The 20,285-nt window shown below is 46.2% G+C and overlaps 1 protein-coding gene and 4 non-coding genes across 5 annotated transcripts; all 5 read right to left on the reverse strand.

Moving 5' to 3' along the window:
* Positions 1 to 1,804: 1,804 nt before the first annotated feature.
* Positions 1,805 to 5,301, reverse strand: LOC147345550 (olfactory receptor 1F1-like). The gene has a single exon (XM_086376132.1). The coding sequence runs from the start codon at positions 3,123 to 3,125 to the stop codon at positions 2,169 to 2,171; it is 957 nt and encodes a 318-aa protein (XP_086232258.1). The 5' UTR covers positions 3,126 to 5,301; the 3' UTR covers positions 1,805 to 2,168.
* Positions 5,302 to 14,441: 9,140 nt separating this feature from the next.
* Positions 14,442 to 14,514, reverse strand: TRNAK-CUU (transfer RNA lysine (anticodon CUU)). Its single transcript has one exon. It is a non-coding gene; the product is annotated as a tRNA-Lys (tRNA).
* Positions 14,515 to 15,915: 1,401 nt separating this feature from the next.
* TRNAR-CCU (transfer RNA arginine (anticodon CCU)) lies at positions 15,916 to 15,988 on the reverse strand. Its single transcript has one exon. It is a non-coding gene; the product is annotated as a tRNA-Arg (tRNA).
* A 2,668-nt stretch (positions 15,989 to 18,656) lies between these two features.
* On the reverse strand, positions 18,657 to 18,728 carry TRNAP-AGG (transfer RNA proline (anticodon AGG)). The gene has a single exon. It is a non-coding gene; the product is annotated as a tRNA-Pro (tRNA).
* Positions 18,729 to 19,274: 546 nt separating this feature from the next.
* On the reverse strand, positions 19,275 to 19,347 carry TRNAK-CUU (transfer RNA lysine (anticodon CUU)). The gene has a single exon. It is a non-coding gene; the product is annotated as a tRNA-Lys (tRNA).
* Positions 19,348 to 20,285: the final 938 nt, after the last annotated feature.

Raw genomic sequence — 20,285 nt, forward strand, 5'->3', positions numbered from 1 at the left:
GGGTTCTAGCAACTCACACAATCATGGCCTTGGGCGGGTCCAACTTCTCCATTCTCTCTCCACCTGGCAGCAGAAAGCAAGACTGACTGACTCCTTTGAGTGAATTTCTGAGATGCTCTGACACCAAGAGAAAGGTACTGACTTCCTGACAGTTTTATCAGGTGGGGTGGGACAGAAATAATGAAGAAATAAAGGAATGATGACCTTAATTTTTACTCCAAGTTTGGGCAATATGTATGTAGGCTAACTGTGACACTAAAGAACACAAAGATGTCTACACCAGGAAGTGTACAGCTGTGTTATTTATAGCACAGAGACACTTTAAGTTGTCCAGAGTCAATGAATAAATAAATTGCAAATCCATGAGTGGATAAAATATTATATGGCCATTAAAATCAAATTTCTAAGACTTTTACTGAGATGGGAAGAAGGAGGTGGAAAATGAGAACACAAATGGGAAAAGTGCAGCCAACTTTTCTAAAGCTATGCTAACTCACTTCAGTCGTGTCTGACTGTGTGACCCCATGGACCGCAGCCCACCAGGCTTCTCCGTCCGTGGGATTCTCCAGGCAAGAACACTGGAGTGGGTTGCCATTTCCTTCTCCAATACATGAAAGTGGAAAGTGAAAGTGAACTCGCTCAGTCGTGTCTGACTCTTAGCGACCCCATGGACTGCAGCCTACCAGGCTCCTCCGTCCATGGGATTTTCCAAGCAACAGTACTGGAGTGGGGTGCCATTGCCTTCTCCCATGTGTAATACTGAAGTTATCTTGGAGCAGCAAATTTACAAGTTATTTTGATCTTCTTCTTAATGATTTTTTTAATGTTCCATAGTATGTAGGTATTACCTGTCAAGTAACAAGTGATTTTTAAATGAGGCAAATTTTAAACTTCTCAAGCAAGAATGTTCAAATTAAAAGTTAAGGCGAGGATTTCCCTGGTGATATACTGGTAAAGAACTTGCCTTCCAATGTGGGAGATGCGGGTTCCATCCCTGGTTGGGGAACTAAGATGGTATATACCTCTGGGTAACACAGCCCCTTCACTGCAATGAAGACCCAGCACAGCCAAAATAGATAAAAGTTTAGGCGACATTCATTCATCCTTTTTTTTTATTTTTCTTTCAGCTAGATCTGAGTATTGCCTTTGGTCTAAGAGCAGTGCCAGACACTAGGGAATAAAGTGAATAGCATGTGAATTTGGGTATGGACTGTCTCATAATATGTGGGAAATCCTTGTGGAGGGGAAGAATAAACCAAAGGAAAAAACAGAGCTCGAGAATCAGAAGGGTTCGTGGAGGACGAGGTGGCATTTGACTTGGTTTGAAGGTGTGGCGGAGGATTGCTAGCCAGGGAGGAAAGCAAGGGGCAAATGTTGATTTGGATTCCTAGTACCAAAAATTGCCCGGATGACCCCGCCGCCTAAGATCAGACAGCCAATCAGGATGCTCACAGGGGGGTTCCGCATTCTGCGCCGCTTCGCCTCTCCAAGCTCTGAACCGAAAGTCCACCTGAGCCTCTGAGTCTCACCTGAAATATTACTATCGACTTTAGTCCTCATATTTCACTCGGTTGTTTCTTTATCTGCGTCTCATAACCACTCTTGTGAGCGTTTTTGTGACCCAGTCTTTATGACTCACCATGACAGAGAGCGCATAAGATGATGGAGACCAGTGATTCGTCATCCTGACTGCACAATAGAATCGCGAGATTTCTAAAACCTCAGTGTTGGGGCCCCACATCCAGAGATTCTGATCTATTTGGTCTGTGCTGGGACCTGGACATCAGTGGGTGGGCCATAACTTCCAGGTGACTTTAATATTCAAAAATATGTGGAACCTGTATCTTTCTAAACATACCACTTAAAAAATTGGATGTGGTTGTAAAATAATTCAAAAGTTAGTCATTAAAAAAAAAAAAAACACGTCTCTTTACTTGGTAGATGCAGCAGGGTTATAGGTGAATTAGGTCCACAAATAAATAGTGATTGTCTTCTACATGCCCCTCAGTTCAGTTCAGTCGCTCAGTCGTGTCCGACTCTTTGCGACCCCATGAATTGCAGCACGCCAGGCCTCCCTGTCCATCAACGTTTCCTTCCAGACTGCCCTTGGCAAAACGGCTCAACAGCTACTTAGTTACTAAGAAAATAAATCTGCATGGGGAGGAGGCTCAGTTTTGATTCTCTCCTGAGACAGAAAACATTTTCCTGCCAACCACTTTTCCAAGAGCCCTTTTCAAGTTTCTGTTCCTCAGGCTGTAGATGAAAGGATTCAGCGTGGGGGTCACCACCGTGTACATCACAGTAGCTACAGTGTCCTTCTCCGACGAGTGGGAGGACAAAGGGTTGAAATACACAGCAATGATGGTGCCATAGAAGAGCAACACCACAGCCAGGTGGGAGCCACAGGTGGAGAAGGCTTTCCATCTCCCCTTTGTGGATGGGATCCTCAGGACAGCACAGGTGATAAGGACATATGAAGCCAGGATGCAAACGAATGGGGTGATCATGATCAGGGCACCCTCAGTCAGAATCACCACCTCATTGAGGTGTGTGTCAGAGCAGGAGAGTTTGAGGAGGGGGGTCACATCACAGAAGAAGTGGGGGATGGCATTGTCTGCACAGAAGGAGAGTCGAGCCATCAGCAGGGTGTGCAACAGGACATTCAAGTTGGCGATGATCCACGACCCAGTGACCAGCAGGACACAGAGCTGGGGGGTCATCTTCGCTGAATAGTGTAAGGGGTGGCATACAGCCACAAAGCGGTCATAGGCCATCACAGCCAGGAGGAAATTGTCCATGTCCACGAACATGAAAACAAAGTACATCTGCGTCAGACACCCAGAGAAAGAGATGGTCTGTCTCCCGAGTATGTGGTTGGCCAGCACTTTGGGGACAGTGGTAGAGGAGAAGCAGATGTCCACGAAAGACAGGTTGCAGAGGAAGAAGTACATGGGGATGTGCAGGCGAGAGTCCATGCTGATGGCTAGGAGGATGAGGAGGTTTCCCAGGACTGTGGCCAGGTACATGGTGAGGAAGAGCAGGAAGAGGAGCTGCTGGTGCTGGTGCTGCCTGGAGAGCCCCAGGAGGAGGAACTCAGAGACTCTCGACTGGTTCGCCTCTCCCATGTGGCTGGGAGCCTAGACCCAAAAGCAGACAGCAGCAGGAAAAATTCAAAAGTCTGGAAATGATGGTCAAAATGGGGCAATTAAGAAGAATGCAAGGAAAAAGGCAGTGGTATTAAAACCTTGCTGAGGCATTAGCACTTTTCTCCAGATATGTTTTGTGCCTCTTTTATTAGCAAAATGAGGGCTGTTTCCCTATGCTCGTGCTGTACCTCTAGAAGGACACTGAGAAAATGTGACAGTGGTTTTGTCCATAATTTTTGTGTATGTTTAAACTTTCTACCATAATCATGTATTTTTTAATGTAAGTATCAGAAACACTACAGATACAGGAATATTAATAGAGACTTTATTATTTATGATGAGTACTGGATAACACAAGTGTAAAAGGTTGACATAGAGACTGACATGTAGTAAGCATATACCCTGAAACAGAGTACTGATGTCATTGATATTAATATCATTAGTGATGTTGCCTTAGAGAATATTTTTTAGTTCCCTTACCTCTAATCTGTAGCTGTTACACGTTCCTAGCACACCTGCTCTGAGGATGATATAATGATCAATCAAAAACTGCTACTAATGATAGTATCGCTGCTACTTCTTCCTGGGCTCAAATTTCTGGAGCAATTTACAGAGCTCTGAGTCAGCCTTTTTGGCTATGTGTGCTGAGCTCCCTAACTCAAATTCCTAAAATTAAAATGGAAACAACCCAGAGGATTGGCAGAAACTCAGCCCATTTGTTTTCCTCACAGTTCAGAGTCTCATAAACAGATAAAACATTCTGGCTATACCCGAGCAAGAACTGCAGATGAGCTCAGAACTGTTTCTACAAAGTCACTAAAGGAAGATGTAATGAGGAGCGCCCCCTTAAGGCTTTACACCTTGCTGCTGCTGCTGCTGCTAAGTCGCTTCAGTCGTGTCTGACTCTGTGCAACCCCATAGACAGCAGCCCACCAATAAATAAATTTACATAAATAAATAAATAAATGATTGATGAAGTCCCACCCATCTGACTCTTACCCAGGAAGAATGTAGTCTTCATGGTCCCCAGAATTCCCATGTTTGCTTCTCTTTTCTAGACCTGGCAAGAGATTTTTTTTCTGAAGGAGAGGGACTCATCTTTGGGTTTTTAGGCTGAGTCTGCATGAACAAGGGGATGGGGTGCACAAACACAGCCCTTTGTGCAAGAAGGATGTTTGGGTATCACATGGTCAGCTCTTTACAGGAGACTAGATGGCCACTAGGGCCATATGCCCTGAGGGCCTCATTAGAGACAAGCAGATAGTCACTGTCTCCTCTCCTCTGTGGGCTTTTTTTGGATCCAACACTGGTAATAAAGACCTGTCATCAGAGTTATATAATTGCTGCTTCAGGACTTGGCAACACTGGAAATGATGTAATCTTGGGGATCGTCAGCATCCGCAATCCTTCTGCTAGAGAAAACTCCCAATTCTATATTTTATCCCCCACCTAGCCTTGCTGGGAAATACACATGAAGCTGGATAAGGGTTAAACTTTGGATAACCTAGATCAGTACTGAATTCCAGACCCACATCATCGGTTGTATGACTTTGAGAAAGCTACCGATCTTCAGAGAATTACAAATTTTCACTCTCTGTAGAAAGGAGAAATAATAATCACCTTGTAGAATTGTGAGATTAAATGAGGTAATTTATGTTAAACACCCATGACCTCTAACTTCATCAATGCACTAGGCTAGGACCATGACCACTAGGTGAAGGTTAAAGTTATTTGTGATGTTTATACCCTTTGTTTTCTGCTTAATCACCTGTGTTTGGGATAAATAACATTTGGAAATAGTGTCACATATTTATCTTCATATGTCAATAGTTATTTTTACAATGGGTCAGTGGAAAAATCTTACATTCTATATTTTAATTTGGGGGTAAATGAGGTAGAAATAGGAAACATTGCTGAATTCATTTATAAATTGGTAGAACACGGATGTTAATGAGGAACAGAGAATTCCTGAGTCCAGTACATAGTGTTGTATTTGTGCTGAGGGCAAGATCTGGCTTTAAGATGCCAAATAAAGCCTTTAATCTTATGCATTGCAATTTACTTCCCTGAGTTCATAGTATTAAAGGGTTACTCATAAAAACCATACACCTGGGTCATAAGTGACTGTTGAATTCCTTTAAAAAAAGAAAAAAAAAAAAAAGGTCCTTTAGACATCAGAGTGTTTCTGCTTCCCTGGTGGCTCAGAGGTAAAGCATCTGCCCGCAATGTTGGAGACCTGGGTTCAATCCCTGGGTCAGGAAAACCCCCTGGAGAAGGAAATGGCAAGCAACTCTGGTACTCTTGCCTGGAAAATCCCATGGACAGAGAAGCCTGGTAGGCTACAGTCCATGGGGTTGCAAAGAGTCGGACACGACTGAGCGACTTCACTTTCACTTTCTAGCTAGTCATCCACTACTTGGGTTATTGATCATCAATGTATTTCCTATGCTAACTAGGGCATTTTAATAAACATCTTTAACCTGCTCCCAGTAACTCAAAGGGTTTCCCAGGTGGCTCTAGTGGTAAAGAACGCACCTGCCAATATAGCAGACAAATGTGGGTTCAATCCATGGGTTGGGAGGATGCCCTGGAGGAGGCATGGCAACCCACTCCAGTATTCTTGCCTGGGGACTCCCATGGACAGAGGAGCCTGGCGGGCTGCTAACCATGTGGTTGCAAAGAGTCGGACATGGCTGAAGTGACCCAGCACGCATGCAGTAACTCAAAATAAGAATCTCAGGACTGTAATGAGCCTTCACATCTCCATCAGATACATGCTATGACATCAAGTTCTCTACATTCCATCTCCAAAAATAGGCCAATTTCCCCACATACGAAATTAATTATCAAAGATCTGGGGAGGGGGAGGAGAATGGTGACTGGATTATCAGCTTAAGGAGAAATAGACTCTATTTGTTGATGTAACTGCAAAGCCCAAAGTTCTTCTTGCAAAGCCTGTGTGTTTCAGACAGGGCTAGATTCAGGGGCCCAAATAATGACATCAGGACCTGTATTTCTCTATCCTCTACTCTGTTTGCTTCTGTTTGTCTTCACTCTGCAGACTCTCTCCATGTGGCAAGAAGGTAGCCACCAGTACGTCCAAACTCACGTCTTCCCAGACTAACCATAGAAGGGCGCTTCTATCAGTTTATTGGCACTGTTGTTAGGCAAGATTATGATCAATCCTTCTTGAATCATATGCCCAGATCAGAATTAACCATGCCTGGTGGGAAAGTGGGGTATTCTGGTCAACATGTGTCATAAACCCAGGCCATTCCATACGGGAATTCAGTGATGGAAATTTATCACCAGGACTAAATGGAGGAAAGGAGTAGTCTCACAAATATATCCAGAAGAAAAGAGAAAGGAAAGAAATGGGAAGGAATGCTATGGAACACATATACATATATGTTCCATATATATGTACACAGAACACAAACATATATGTTTTATATATATATATAAACAAAATATATAAATATCAGTTACTATTGTCACGCGAGTGTACGTTCCTCAGTTCTTTGTCTCATCACAACAAAGATTTGGAGTGACGGACATTAAAGCCCTCGGCGAGTCACAGCTCTTGGGTCTTGGACAAACCGTGTTATAGCTCTTAAGCAAATCAGTGTTACAGCTCTATTTTATTTAGAAGATAACAGGAGAATCCATCCTCAAAGCGTGAGGGCACGCCAACCCAAAGACTCAAAGAGAAGAGAGTGGAGGAGTGCGCAGGGGAGGGGGAGAGAGAGAAAGAGAGAGAGAGAGAGAAAGAGCGCAGCACGCAGGAGAGAAAGAGAGCAAACGCTTTGGCTCCTCCTTTTATCTGCTTTTTCCTCCACCTGGGCCTGCCCTATGTAAATTGGGCTTAGCCAGGAGTGCTGTTTGTTCTACCTGAAGTCTTCACTCTGGTCCTCGGACCTTCCTTTGACCTTCCTTTGTTCTATTTTCTCGGGCTTTTCCCTTCCTTGCCTTTTAGCCACCGCCAATTTGGACTCCTTTTCCCTATTCTACCTACGTAACACTATGATCCACTAGAGTCACTCCATCAACTGACCTGAGTTAAGCAAAGGATTGGAGAAGGAATACTCAAGACACAAGAATAAATTAGTAAGCGATTTTAAAAGTTAGAGTGAACTAAAAAAAACAAAAACCATAATTAATGACAATCCAGTAGCATTCAGCATACCTAGCACCCAGATCTTGGTTTCTAAATACCATTCTCTACTAAAAGGAAACAGGATTCCTTACAGAAAGGGCTGTTTCCAGGTGTGGGCAGAAAAAAAGTAAGGTGAGTGAGTCTAGAACATTATGTGTGTGCCAAAAAATAAGGAAAGGCTCAAAGTCCAATGTGGATGCATATGAACTGCAAATGACTTTCAAATGGATCACCGTATCCATATATGATGCTTAATGTACTATTTTATTTTGTCCTGCCGTGAGGCTTGTGGGGTCTTAATTCCCAGGCCAGAGACTCAACCCACGCTCTGGGCAGTGAGAGCATGCAATCCTAAACCACTGGATTGCTGGGGAATTCCCTGTTCTATTCTTTCAACTTTCAATTTTCTTCAGGATTGAAAATTTTCAAATTGAAGATTTGTGATAAACAGAGATTTTTGAAAATAAACAAAGATGCTAGCCTGAAAGGGCTCTCCCACTGGTTGAATCTGGAATAATTTAAGCATCAAAGAGAATAATAGGGAATTCCCTGGATGGCCAGTGTTTAGGACTCTGGGCTTTCACTGTGGAGGGGGCAGTTTTCCACCCCTGGTGTGAGAACTAAGATCCCACAAGCTGCATAGTGCAGCCAAACAAAACAAAACAAAAACCTATAAGTGATTAAAAACTACTTCTTTTATTTATTTATATATCTCTGGCTATGCTGGGTCTTTATTGCGGTGCAGGCTTTTCTCCAGTGTTGCCTGTGCAAGGGCCTCTCATTGTGATGGATTTAGAGCTCAGTAGCTGTGGTTCCCAGGCTTAGTTGCTCTTCTGCGTTTTGGATCCTCCCAGCCCAGTGATCAAACCCTTGTCTCCTGCATTGGCAGGCGTATTCTTTACCACAGAGTCCTACCAAGTGTTGGGACCAGCGCAACAACGAACCGACCTGAGGGAGCATTTCTGCAGAAGAATAAGGAAAAATAAGACTCAGAAATAAGGTGGGGATCAGAGGGCTGATGCCGCTCGCAGGCAAAAGCCCAGATCCTAATCCTTGCATGCCTTTTATTGCTAACATCTACTTCCTTGTAGGAAGTCAAGAAACACCTGAAGTAACAGGCAAATTTGGCCTTGGAATACGGAATGAAGCAGGGCAAAGACTAATAGAGTTTTGCCAAGAAAACGCACTGGTCATAACAAACACCCTCTTCCAACAACACAAGAGAAGACTCTATACATGGACATCACCAGATGGTCAACACCAAAATCAGATTGATTATATTCTTTGCAGCCAAAGATGGAGAAGCTCTATACAGTCAGCAAAAACAGACCAGGAGCTGACTGTGGCTCAGACCATGAACTCCTTATTGCCAAATTCAGACTTAAATTGAAGAAAGTAGGGAAAACCACTAGACTATTCAGGTATGACCTAAATCAAATCCCTTATGATTATACAGTGGAAGTGAGAAATAGACTTAAGGGCCTAGATCTGATAGATAGAGTGCCTGATGAACTGTGGAATGAGGTTTGTGACATTGTACAGGAGACAGGGATCAAGACCATCCCCATGGAAAATAAATGCAAAAAAGCAAAATGGCTGTCTGGGGAGGCCTTACAAATAGCTGTGAAAAGAAAAGAAGAGAAAAGCAAAGGAGAAAAGGAAAGATATGAACATCTGGATGCAGAGTTCCAAAGAATAGCAAGAAGAGATAAGAAAGCCTTCTTCAAAAACAAAAAAAAAAGAAAGAAAGAAAGCCTTCCTCAGCAATCAATGCAAAGAAATAGAGGAAAACAACAGAATGGGAAAGACTAGAGATCTCTTCAAGAAAATTAGAGATATCAAGGGAACATTTCATGCAAAGATGGGCTCGATAAAGGACAGAAATGGTATGGACCTAACAGAAGCAGAAGATATTAAGAAGAGATGGCAAGAATACACAGAAGAACTGTACAAAAAAGGTCTTCATGACCCAGATAATCACGATGGTGTGATCACTCACCTAGAGCCAGACATCCTGGAATGTGAAGTCAAGTGGGCCTTGGAAAGCATCACTACAAACAAAGCTAGTGGAGGTGATGGAATTCCAGTTGAGCTATTTCAAATCCTGAAAGATGATGCTGTGAAAGTGCTGCACTCAATATGCCAGCAAATGTGGAAAACTCAGCAGTGGCCACAGGACTGGAAAAGGTCTGTTTTCATTCCAATCCCAAAGAAAGGCAATGCCAAAGAATGCTCAAACTACCGCACAATTGCGCTCATCTCACACACTAGTAAAGTAATGCTCAAAATTCTCCAAGCCAGGCTTCAGCAATACTTGAACTGTGAACTTCCTGATGTTCAAGCTGGTTTTAGAAAAGGCAGAGGAACCAGAGATCAAATTGCCAACATCTGCTGGATCATGTAAAAAGCAAGAGAGTTCCAGAAAAACATTTATTTCTGCTTTATTGACTATGCCAAAGCCTTTGACTGTGTGGATCACAATAAACTGTAGAAAATTCTGAAAGAGATGGGAATACCAGACCACCTGATCTGCCTCTTGAGAAATCTGTATGCAGGTCAGGAAGCAACAGTTAGAACTGGACATGGAACAACAGACTGGTTCCAAATAGGAAAAGGAGTACGTCAAGGCTGTATATTGTCACCCTGTTTATTTAACTTATATGCAGAGTACATCATGAGAAATGCTGGACTGGAAGAAACACAAGCTGGAATCAAGATTTCTGGGAGAAATATCAATAACCTCAGATATGCAGATGACACCACCCTTATGGCAGAAAATGAAGAGGAACTCAAAAGCCTCTTGATGAAAGTGAAAGTGGAGAGTGAAAAAGTTGGCTTAAAGCTCAACATTCAGAAAACGAAGATCATGGCATCTGGTCCCATCACTTCATGGGAAATAGATGGGGAAACAGTGGAAACCGTGTCAGACTTTATTTTTGGGGGCTCCAAAATCACTGCAGATGGTGACTGCAGCCATGAAATTAAAAGACGCTTACTCCTTGGAAGGAAAGTTATGACCAACCTGGATAGCATATTCAAAAGCAGAGACATTACTTTGCCAACAAAGGTTCGTCTGGTCAAGGCTATGGTTTTTCCTGTGGTCATGTATGGATGTGAGAGTTGGACTGTGAAGAAGGCTGAGCACCGAAGAATTGATGCTTTTGAACTGTGGTGTTGGAGAAGACTCTTGAGAGTCCCTTGGACTGCAAGGAGATCCAACCAGTCCATTCTAAAGGAGATCAGCCCTGGGATTTCTTTGGAAGGAATGATGCAGCTGAAACTCCAGTACTTTGGCCACCTCATACGAAGAGCTGACTCATTGGAAAAGACCCTGATGCTGGGAGGGATTGGGGACAGGAGGAGAAGGGGACGACAGAGGATGAGATGGCTGGATGGCATCACTGACTCGATGGACATGAGTCTGAGTGAACTCCGGGAGTTGGTGATGGACAGGGAGGCCTGGCGTGCTGTGATTCATGGGGTCGCAAAGAGTCGGACGTGACTGAGTGACTGATCTGATCTGACTGCCTTGTACGTGCTCTAGATATCTGTTTTTTTACAGTCTCAGATCAGGGATAAAGAAATATAATGCACAGTCCTCAATGTCAAACCTTCAGGCCTTTCATGACTCTGTTTAGCCCCACAGCTAGTGACAACCTTTCTCAGCAACTCCCTCAAGACTCTGGTTATGAGAACCTTCACTAATGGCATTCCATCAGTCATATCTGTACTTCAACATCTTGTTTTCAAGATGTTTTTCCATGATATACTTTTTACTGCTCCCAGCCCTTTGCCTGGGGGTGGTGAGAAAGTCATTCTTATTTTTCAAAGAAGCCCTGTTAATTATAGTACAGGCCTGTGCATAGCATATTCCCTACACCAAGGAAGTCCTATAAGTGATTATAAAATATTAAATATGTCAAAATTTGTGAATCAGTATTAACGCTATTTTTAAAAGAGAAAATTTAAGGTAATTTGCCATAAACAAGTTTAAGTGTTAGTCGTTAAGGTCTGTCCGACTCTGTGCGACCCCAGGGACTGTAGCCCCCCAGACTCCTCTGTCCATGGGATTTTCCAGGCAAGAACACCGGAGTGGGTTGCCATGCCCTCCTTCAGGGGATCTTCCCCACCCAGGGATCAAACCGGATCTCCTGAATAACTGAAGGTGAAAATGAACAATTAAAGGAATGAACTTAGCATTTACTCTTTTTCTTCTTCCTTCTCCCTCTCCGTCTCCCCTCCCTCTTTCTCCGCTTCTTTAGGAGAGTCGGAGACAACGTCGTTGCTTCGGGGAAGGAAGTCGTCCAAGGGCTGTGGGTGAGGCAGGTCCGCTTCTTCTCCAACATCACAGGCTGCGGGCTGCGCAGGACGGCGCGCGCTCTGCGGATGGCGGCCGCGCGCAACTCCGGCGGCTGCGGTGGATGGCCCGGGCGGTCGTGGGGCTGGTGGTCCGCACGTATAAAGGGGCCTGCTTTCGCGGGCCGGAACTCCGCTCCATCACCACCTGACCCCTCTGCAGTCAGCAGCGGCTCCGCACTCGCAGTCTTGGGATGAATGAGCCCGTCTTAACTGAAGGCATTGCGGGCCTTCGGCCTATTGGGTTCGGTGCTGAGTCTGCTTATTCCTCCTGACCTAGAGGCTGGAGGTTCCACACGCCCATCCCTTGCTTATGAGCCTACAGGGCGGCAGCTCCTCTCCTTGCGACGGACGGACACGGGAAAAAGCGAAAAGTTCGTTATATAGACTATGCCAGTTAAGAAATACAGAAAACTGATGCTGATGGCAGGCAGGAAAATATACCACTTAAGACCTGCTTTTATGAAGTCTTCTGCTAGTAGTGAGGCTCTGATGTCACCATGAAGGGATTTAGTGCTTTTCTAGATATAAGGAGATGCAAGGATTGAGATCATAACGTGAAAGTGAAAGTCGCTCAGTCATATCCGACTCTTTGCGACCCCATCAACTATACAGTCCATGGAATTCTCTAGGCCAGGATACTGGAGTGGGTAGCCATTCCCTTCGTTTGGGCATCTTCCCAACCCAGGGATCAACCCAGATCTCCCACATTGCAGGCAGACGCTTTACCCTCCGAGCCACCAATGGCAATCCACTCCAGTACTCTTGCCTAGAAAATCCCACGGAGGGAGGAGCCTGGTATCCACGGGGTCGCAAAGAGTCGGACACGACTGAGCAACTTCACTTTCACTTTTACTTCACCTTTATGAAGTCACTACCACCAATCCTCTTTACCAGCAAAACAACAGTTACCAAGTTACCAGAAAACGTTAGTAATAACTCCAACTCCAGTGCAACACCATAGGATTTGTTGAAGCCTTTGCTTTCCAACTCCACCAGCAAGAAATCTGGCTCCTGCTAATCTCAATATAGTAACGTATTTGTGAAGTCCTCTTGTTGTTGCTGTTGTTGTTCAGTCACTAGCTCTTTTTGGACTCTTTGCGACCCCATGGACTGCAGCACACCAGGCTTCCCTGTCCTTCACTATCTCCCAGAGTTTGCTCAAACTTATGTCCATTGAGTCGGTAATGCCATCTAACCATCTCATCCTCTGTTGTCCCCTTCTCCTGCCATCAATCTTTCTCAGCATCAAGGTCTTTTCCAATGAGTCAGCCACTTCAGGTGGCCAAAGTACTGGAGCTTCAGCTTCAGTATCTGTGCTTCCAATGAATATTCAGAGTTGATTTTCTTTAGGATTGACTGGTTTGATCTCCTTGTAGTAAAAGGGACTCTCCAGCACCACAGTTCAAAAACATCAATTCTTTGGCACTCAGCCTTCTTTATGGTCCAACTGTCACATCCAAACATGAGTACTGGGAGAACCATAGCTTTGACTGTACAGCAAAGTCCAGCAACTTTGCCTTGCCAACAAAGTCCCCTGTACACAGCCTATTTCCTGACCTTACCAGGCTGCCTTCTGAGTTGGCTGTCTCAGGATGAAATGACCCTGCCATCTGGCCCTTGTCAAGTTAGCCCTCCTGTCAGATTCCACATGTGAACTGTTTGTACCAGTATGTATGCCCTTGGTTCTCTAGACAAATGACTCCAACTAGAAACAACTTTGCCTCCCAGAGGACTTTGGACAGTGTGTGGAGACATTGTTGGTTGTCACAAGGAGGCTACTGACATCTAGAGGCCAAGGATATTGCTAAACATTCTGCCATGCACAGGCAACCCCCCTTCCCCCCACCCCCGACAGAACCATCTGATTCAAAATTTCGAAAGTACTGAGGTTGAGACTATAATGCATCTCATTGATAATTTGTATATTATTATGTGGGAAATTATAATAACTTAGTTATGGCTCAGCAGGTAAAGAATCTGCCTGCAGTGCCGGAGACAAGCAGACATGGGTTCAATCCCTCGGTGGGGAAGATCCCCTGGAGGAGGAAAATAGCAGCCCACTCCAGTTATTCTTGCCTGGAAAATCCCATGGACAGAGGAGCCTGGTTGGCTACAGTCCAAGGGGTCGCAAACAGTTGGACATGACTGGGCGACTAAGCACAGATAAGATAAAATATATTATTTTATTGACTTCATTTTTAAGAATTTAATGAGGCTACTAGAAAAAAATTTTCTAAAATATTTATTTATTTGGCTGCACCAGGTCTAGTAGAGGCATGCGGTGTCTTTAGTTGAGGCATGTGGGATCTAGTGCCCAACTGGGCCCCTTGCATTGTGAGCATAGAGTCTTAGCCCCTGGACCATGAAAAGTGAACGTGAAGTCGCTCAGTCGTGTCCGACTCCTAGCGACCCCATGGACTGCAGCCTACCAGGCTCCCCTGTCCCTGGGATTTTCCAGGCAAGAGTACTGGAGTGGGTTGCCATTGCCTTCTGCATGAGGGAAGCCCCTACTAGAAAATTGTTTGTTACAAATGTGACATTTGCTGCTTCCAGGATTCCCTCAGGAGGCATTATATCTGGCTGTCTTTTTTTATTCTGTTTTCTTTTTTGTAATTGTTTTCTTGGTTGCCCTTTTTAAAAATTGATATAGTACTATAGATACCATCTTTCTAAGTCTTGCTAAATTTAAGAACTTTCATTCAAAGACACCTTTTGGTATGTATTTAAGAGAATCCTGGCTTTCGTGCCTTCCCCTGCAAAAAGGAAAAAAAAAACCTGCACGCCCAACGTGGGGCTCGAACCCACGACCCTGAGATTAAGAGTCTCATGCTCTACCGACTGAGCTAGCCGGGCTCACAGGGAATCTACACTCTTCAGGAGATAGTGTGCACCTACTACCTGACAAGACCCTGAAGATGAAGTGGGACCACCACCAACAGCTGCTGCGGGAGGATAAGAGTCCGGTCGGAGCAGGGACTCCTTGGGCTGGGAGCCAGCGAAACCCACCGAACTGGGCTGCACCGCCTGGCGGGGAGCATGCATTTTCCCATAAGCTCTGGACCCCAAACGTGTCCCAACATACCAGAGGTCACTCGCCTAATAGAGTCATCCATTCACTCAAGTGTTGATTGAACGCTTAATGTATGCCAAGCACTGAGGATACCGCAGTTGACAAATTAGATTTTTAAGAAAGAGGAAGAAAGGGGGCCAGACTCCAGATCAAAGGAAATTGCTGCTGTTCATTTTTGTTTCCTTCTTCACCAGACTCGACGCCTGCAGTTTTTTAACACAACAGGCAAGCAGGAAGTGCGGTAGGAGTCTTTTAAGGGGTGATTCTCTCTTCCCTGTTAGGAAACTTGCCCTGCCCTCTTCAGTTATTAAAAGAAGAAAGAAAGAGAAAAGAAAATAGATGTTTCTGAGGACATGGGGCGCTTTCTCCTGGCCTGTGATTATAAAAAGTCACAAAAGTAGCTATATTGAAATAACAGAAGTCCAGGCAGAAAATCACCCACAGTCCTAACCCAGATCAAGTCAACGTTATCATTGCCCCCCTTACTTTCAATTCTCCCCTAAGTACCCCTTCAGTTCTTACACCCACATTTCAAAGGGGCAAGCTCTGCTGTCCACATTTTCTGTTTAGTTTTTGATCTGTGTATTTCTGCATTTTGCTAGAGCTTCTTTTTTTCTCCCCTTCCTTCCTGGGTCCTTCCACACCTGATTCCTTTCTGTACAGTCATGCAGGGACAGCTGCAGCTTAGGAGTTACTGTTTGTTATGTAAGAAATGCATCAAGCACGCCTTTCAGAGCAAGAACTTCCAAGTCGACTGGGATAGACTGAACATTCTTTTCTGAGGTTGAACAGTATTAATGAAGGAAAGTATATTCCATCTGTCTCCCACAGATGGCCATTCCCAACTCCCTTTTATTTATTATTTACCAAACTCTGCTGCAATAAAAACATCCTTGTACTTACATCAGTCGTTTTATCTCTGAGACAGATTCAAAGAATTGGAATTAGAGGATCAAAGAATAGACTGCTTTGCAAAATTCGAACGAAACCACACATATTCCCACATTAAGATGTATGTGTAACCACATATTTTTTTCCCATTTAGATGTACGGGAACGCCGTCTTTGTCCTTCCTTGTTAGAGATTGTGGGGAATCTTTGTATCTTACGATCTATTATGATCTATTTATCTAATGATCCAAAATGCAACTCTCCATTTAAGGAAAGACAGGCCATCTTTCATACTACCCCAGGTGGGACTCGAACCCACAATCCCTGGCTTAGGAGGCCAGTGCCTTATCCATTAGGCCACTGGGGCTGCTGCCAAGACTGTCCCCAAGAACTTGGGAAGAAGGAATAACTAGTGGCCAGTAGTTAGAAAGTGATTCAGGAATTGGTTTGGGTGCTTATTAGAAACCTGGTTGAGTCCTTACAAGGTCCCAGTCTCTGTTCAAGTCGCCAAGGAACAGAGTCCTGAGCGAAACAGACAATCGCGACTCGCGACAGAGCTCCTGTGCGCGCCGCGCCCTCGCCGCCCGCCGCGCCCTCCTCTCCCTGCATTCCCGCGGCTCCTCCAGCGCTCCCCGGAGTCCGGTTTGTCGGCTTCCTCCAGCGGGAGTCTCAGGCTCCGGAACGCCCTGGGTTGTCCTGCGGATGACAGATGCAGCGAGCAGTGAGGGTCCCTGGCTGCATCAGTCCGCGGCGCGTTGGGCAGGACCACCCTGCGGCGTGTGTGATAAACGTTCAGTCCTCCGGGGACGCGGCTGGACAGAAGACCCGGGTGAGCGCAGGGCTGGAAGAAGGCGTGCGGGGCCAACACCGCGAGCAGGGGAGGCGACCCCTCCGCGCCCGCCGAGGCTCAGCCGCAGGCGGCAGTCAGAATTTCCCCCAAAGCCTCCTGCGTTGGGCATCGTCACCCAGGGCTTGGCAACGTCCGGGAGACCGCCCGCCCGCAGAATACGCCCCGCCCGACCTCGCTTTTCCAGGCCAAACCACACCCTTGGAGCTGCCCAAAGCCGAAGTCCGCGGGATTGGGACACACCCCCTGCAATTTCCCTCACCACCCACCTTTCTTTCTTCACTGAAGTTCATAATTAATCCGAAGGGTAAAAAGTCAGCAGAATCCAGAGCCGCTCAAGATCCGACCCCCACCCCCACCCTACCGCATCCCCTCAGGAGAGCTCCCGGGACCTCAAATTCTCCTCTCGTCACCCCCTATCCCGATTTCATCCTTTGTCACTCGAACAACAAGATTATCCATGCGCAGTCCAGATTCCAATCTCCTTCAATCTCCTCCAATAAGTCCTTTATGACTAAAAAAAAAAAATCCAGGACAGAATCAGAGGACAAACTTTGATTCAGTTGCCGCGGCTTCTAATCTCCTTTGTCCTGTTGGTCCTGGCAGTCTGGCCACCCGCCCGGATGAAGCGGCGGGCTAGGAGTGGGGGGCGCGGGAGCCACCGGCCCGGAGACTGGGGAGAAACCAGCCTGGGAACAACACGGCGGACGCTGAGAGGAAACAGGATGCTGTAGACGTGGGCCCCTTGTGCCTCGGGTGTACTTCGTCCCACGGGTGCGCGCGGTCTCCGCACAGGCTCGCCTTTTAAAGCGATTGTATTTTATTTAGTAAAAGGGGCCGGGAGGAGGAGACGCCGGGGAACACGCATTGCAGAAGCAGCTGGCGGCGTTGTGGCGGGACGAGTGTGTTCCTGTTCATACTCGTCTTTGGGGGTCACAGATTCCAGGGGGGACCCAAGAGCAGATCCTGGGCTCTGCCTCGGTCTCCCGGAGCCTAAGGCGGTCACGTTTGCCGAGATTGGCAGGTGTCCCTGGTCCCACGGCAACTTCGGGCCGCCATCGTCTCTCTGGTTTGCCACATCCGTTTAAATTGGGCCCGGAATTTCTTGACTTTTCCAAAAGCAAGCTCTTCACTGCCTTGAGGTTTGTTTGTTTTTTATATCCAACATTTTCAGTTGTTTTTATAAAGAGGGTTGGTCCCCAAAACCCATTTGTGTTACTGGAAACCTCGACTCTGCCAGGGTGTTTTTCTTTATAACTTCTTTAAAACTGTTTATAGTTTTTTAACCAATAAGTTAAAGTGTTTTTGTTTGTTTTTAACAAATTTGGAGAGAGATGGTTCCCCCACTCCCTCCAGGAAATCAAATCCAATAGTCGAATCAGCCTTGGAGTTCTGCAGCAGACTCTGGAAAAAGAGGAGATTTGGCCTGAGGGATGGCCCTGGTCTCCATCAGTGGTGACCCAGACCTACAGGGTGACTGACCCTGGCATGTGGTTGCCCCTGGAAGTGGGGAGTCTTTGCGCTTTACTGAAAGCAGCTCTCCAGATTTGGAGCTCCTTAAGGGTCAAATTCAAACTCCACCTGGACCCCCAGCCGCCAAAAATGGGGCCCAACACAGCCTGAGGTTCAGAGCGGGGGACAGGACCCCTATCCTGACAGCATGGGCCCCAGGTCTCCGTGCCCAACCCTGGCTCCCAGAACCCTTCCCTGACCTGGGGCTCTGAAGCCAGGGCAGACCTGGGAGTGCCCAGGTGAGGGGTGACAGTAGACGGAGAGAAGGAGGAAGAGAAGTGAATCAAGAAAGAGGAGGAAGGCCTTGGGTGCCGGAGTCAGGCCCAATACATTACTGGACACTTAGCAGGAATGTTTGAGTCTCAGTGGAGTAATTAATTGCTGGACTCGAAGCCTGAAAGGTAGGTGATCTGGGGAGACTGTTTCAGGTTTTCTCCCCTGCCGGCCTTAACCTGACCGAAGCCCCGAAGAAATTGCTCCGCACGGTGATGTCCACACCCCTGAATCCCCAAGACTCCTACTAAAAGTTTAAAAGTATCTGGAAACAGCTTGAAGCTTTTAAATGTTTTCTCTAATTCTCTCGAAGTGTGGAGCTTTGAAGTACAAGATCTGGGGACTTGGCGTAGTTCTCAAATCTCTAGAGAAGAGCAGTTTTCATGTAAAAACGGAAATAAACGGGCTCGTCCGGGATTTGAACCCGAGACCTCTCGCACCCTAAGCGAGAATCATACCCCTAGACCAACGAGCCACACAAATTGTACCCTCTGGGTCTCTTCTGTGACTCCGTGGCATCCCCGATATGGAATTCGGGAGACCAGTAAGGTGGGGCGGGGAGGAAACTCCGATTTCAGACCCATGGGAAAGTGTTGAGCTCATAGATTAGTGGGCAAGGGGAGGACGCCAGAGCTTCCTGTGCCAGCAAGTTGGGAAGCAGCCCCTGGACCCTACCCGCACCCCCGCCCCCAAGCAAGTCTAGTGGTCCCTGTGCTCAGATTGCAATAAGCCCAACGCCGGGAAAGACGGGCTGTACTAGCATCCCGGCTTGGCCTTTAGGTGACTTTGCTGACACTTCTTGCAGCCAGGAACATGCTTGAGGAGGAGCTGGGGTAAAAGCCAGCAAGGAGCTGTGGGTCCGGCTGGGCAGTTGAGTGCCCTTTGATGGCAGGTCACAGGATTGCCTTGCTTGGAAAAGGCGCTCCCCAAGGTGTAGTATCCTGGTATTCATCTGATGCTCACTGATGCTCACCTGCTGAGTTTCTCCGGACTCCAAAAGGTGCAAACGAAGAAAAGACAACGCCCAACGTGGGGCTCGAACCCACGACCCTGAGATTAAGAGTCTCATGCTCTACCGACTGAGCTAGCCGGGCAACCATGAAGAAACCCTACCCTTGCATATATTGATGGGGTAATGTGAAGGTGATGGGACCTAGGTGACGGGTACTGACTTAGACGTGGACACCAGGGTCGGGTGGTCAGTAGCCAAAGGTTCCTGGGCCTCACAGGGAGTCCCTGCTTCAAGCTCCACTCTCCATCTACGATCCCTTCTACGATAACAGTTTCTCTAGTCCAGGACTTCCCTCACCACCCCGTAGCTGGAGAACCCAGTCTGGCCCCTGTGCCCACCCAGCTCACCTGACGGTGGGCTTAGGGAGGAGGAGCTGGGCGAAGTCGCACAGAGAGAGCAGCACAAACCTAGGGCGAAATGCACAATTGACCCCTGGGGTGACATCTGGATTATTTCCAGTTTCTTGGCTGTTTTGAATAAAACAACTATAGACTTGTGTACAGATTTTTGTGTGAACAGAAAGAAGTCTTCATTTTTCTGAGATAAATACCCAAATTGCGGGATTTCCCTGGTGGTCCAGTGGCTAAGACTCTGCGCTCCCAATGCAGGGGGCCTGGGTTCGATCCCTGGACAGGGAGCTAGATCCCACATGCAGCAACTAAGACCCAGTGCAGCCAAATTAAAATAAATAAATGATTAAAAAAAAAAAAAAAACCCAAATTGCTGGGTTATATGGTGGTTATAAGTTTAGTTTTTAAAAGAAATGCCACAGTGTTTTCCAGCACGAGTGTACGATTTTACATTCCCACCAGCAATGTATGGGGTGACTCACTGTCTCCAATAAAATGTTCAACAGAAGTAGAGAGTGTCAGCATCCTTGTTGCATTTCTAACCTCAGATAGAATATTTTCAAGGTTTCACCACAAACTTGAAATTTGCTGCAGTATTTTGTAGATAATTTGGGCAAGTTATGGGTACTAACAGCTTTCACAAAGTTATTTAGAATATACTTTTATTATC

This window comes from Bos grunniens, chromosome 25 (assembly GCF_055505025.1).
Source record: "Bos grunniens cultivar Pamir isolate PY7600 chromosome 25, Bosgru_T2T1.0, whole genome shotgun sequence".
In the NCBI taxonomy this organism is placed as follows: domain Eukaryota; kingdom Metazoa; phylum Chordata; class Mammalia; order Artiodactyla; family Bovidae; genus Bos; species Bos grunniens.

What these genes read in the sequence shown, in the direction of transcription:
- LOC147345550 (XM_086376132.1), bottom strand. Translation starts at nt 3,125, where the DNA reads ATGGGAGAGGCGAACCAGTCGAGAGTCTCTGAGTTCCTCCTCCTGGGG.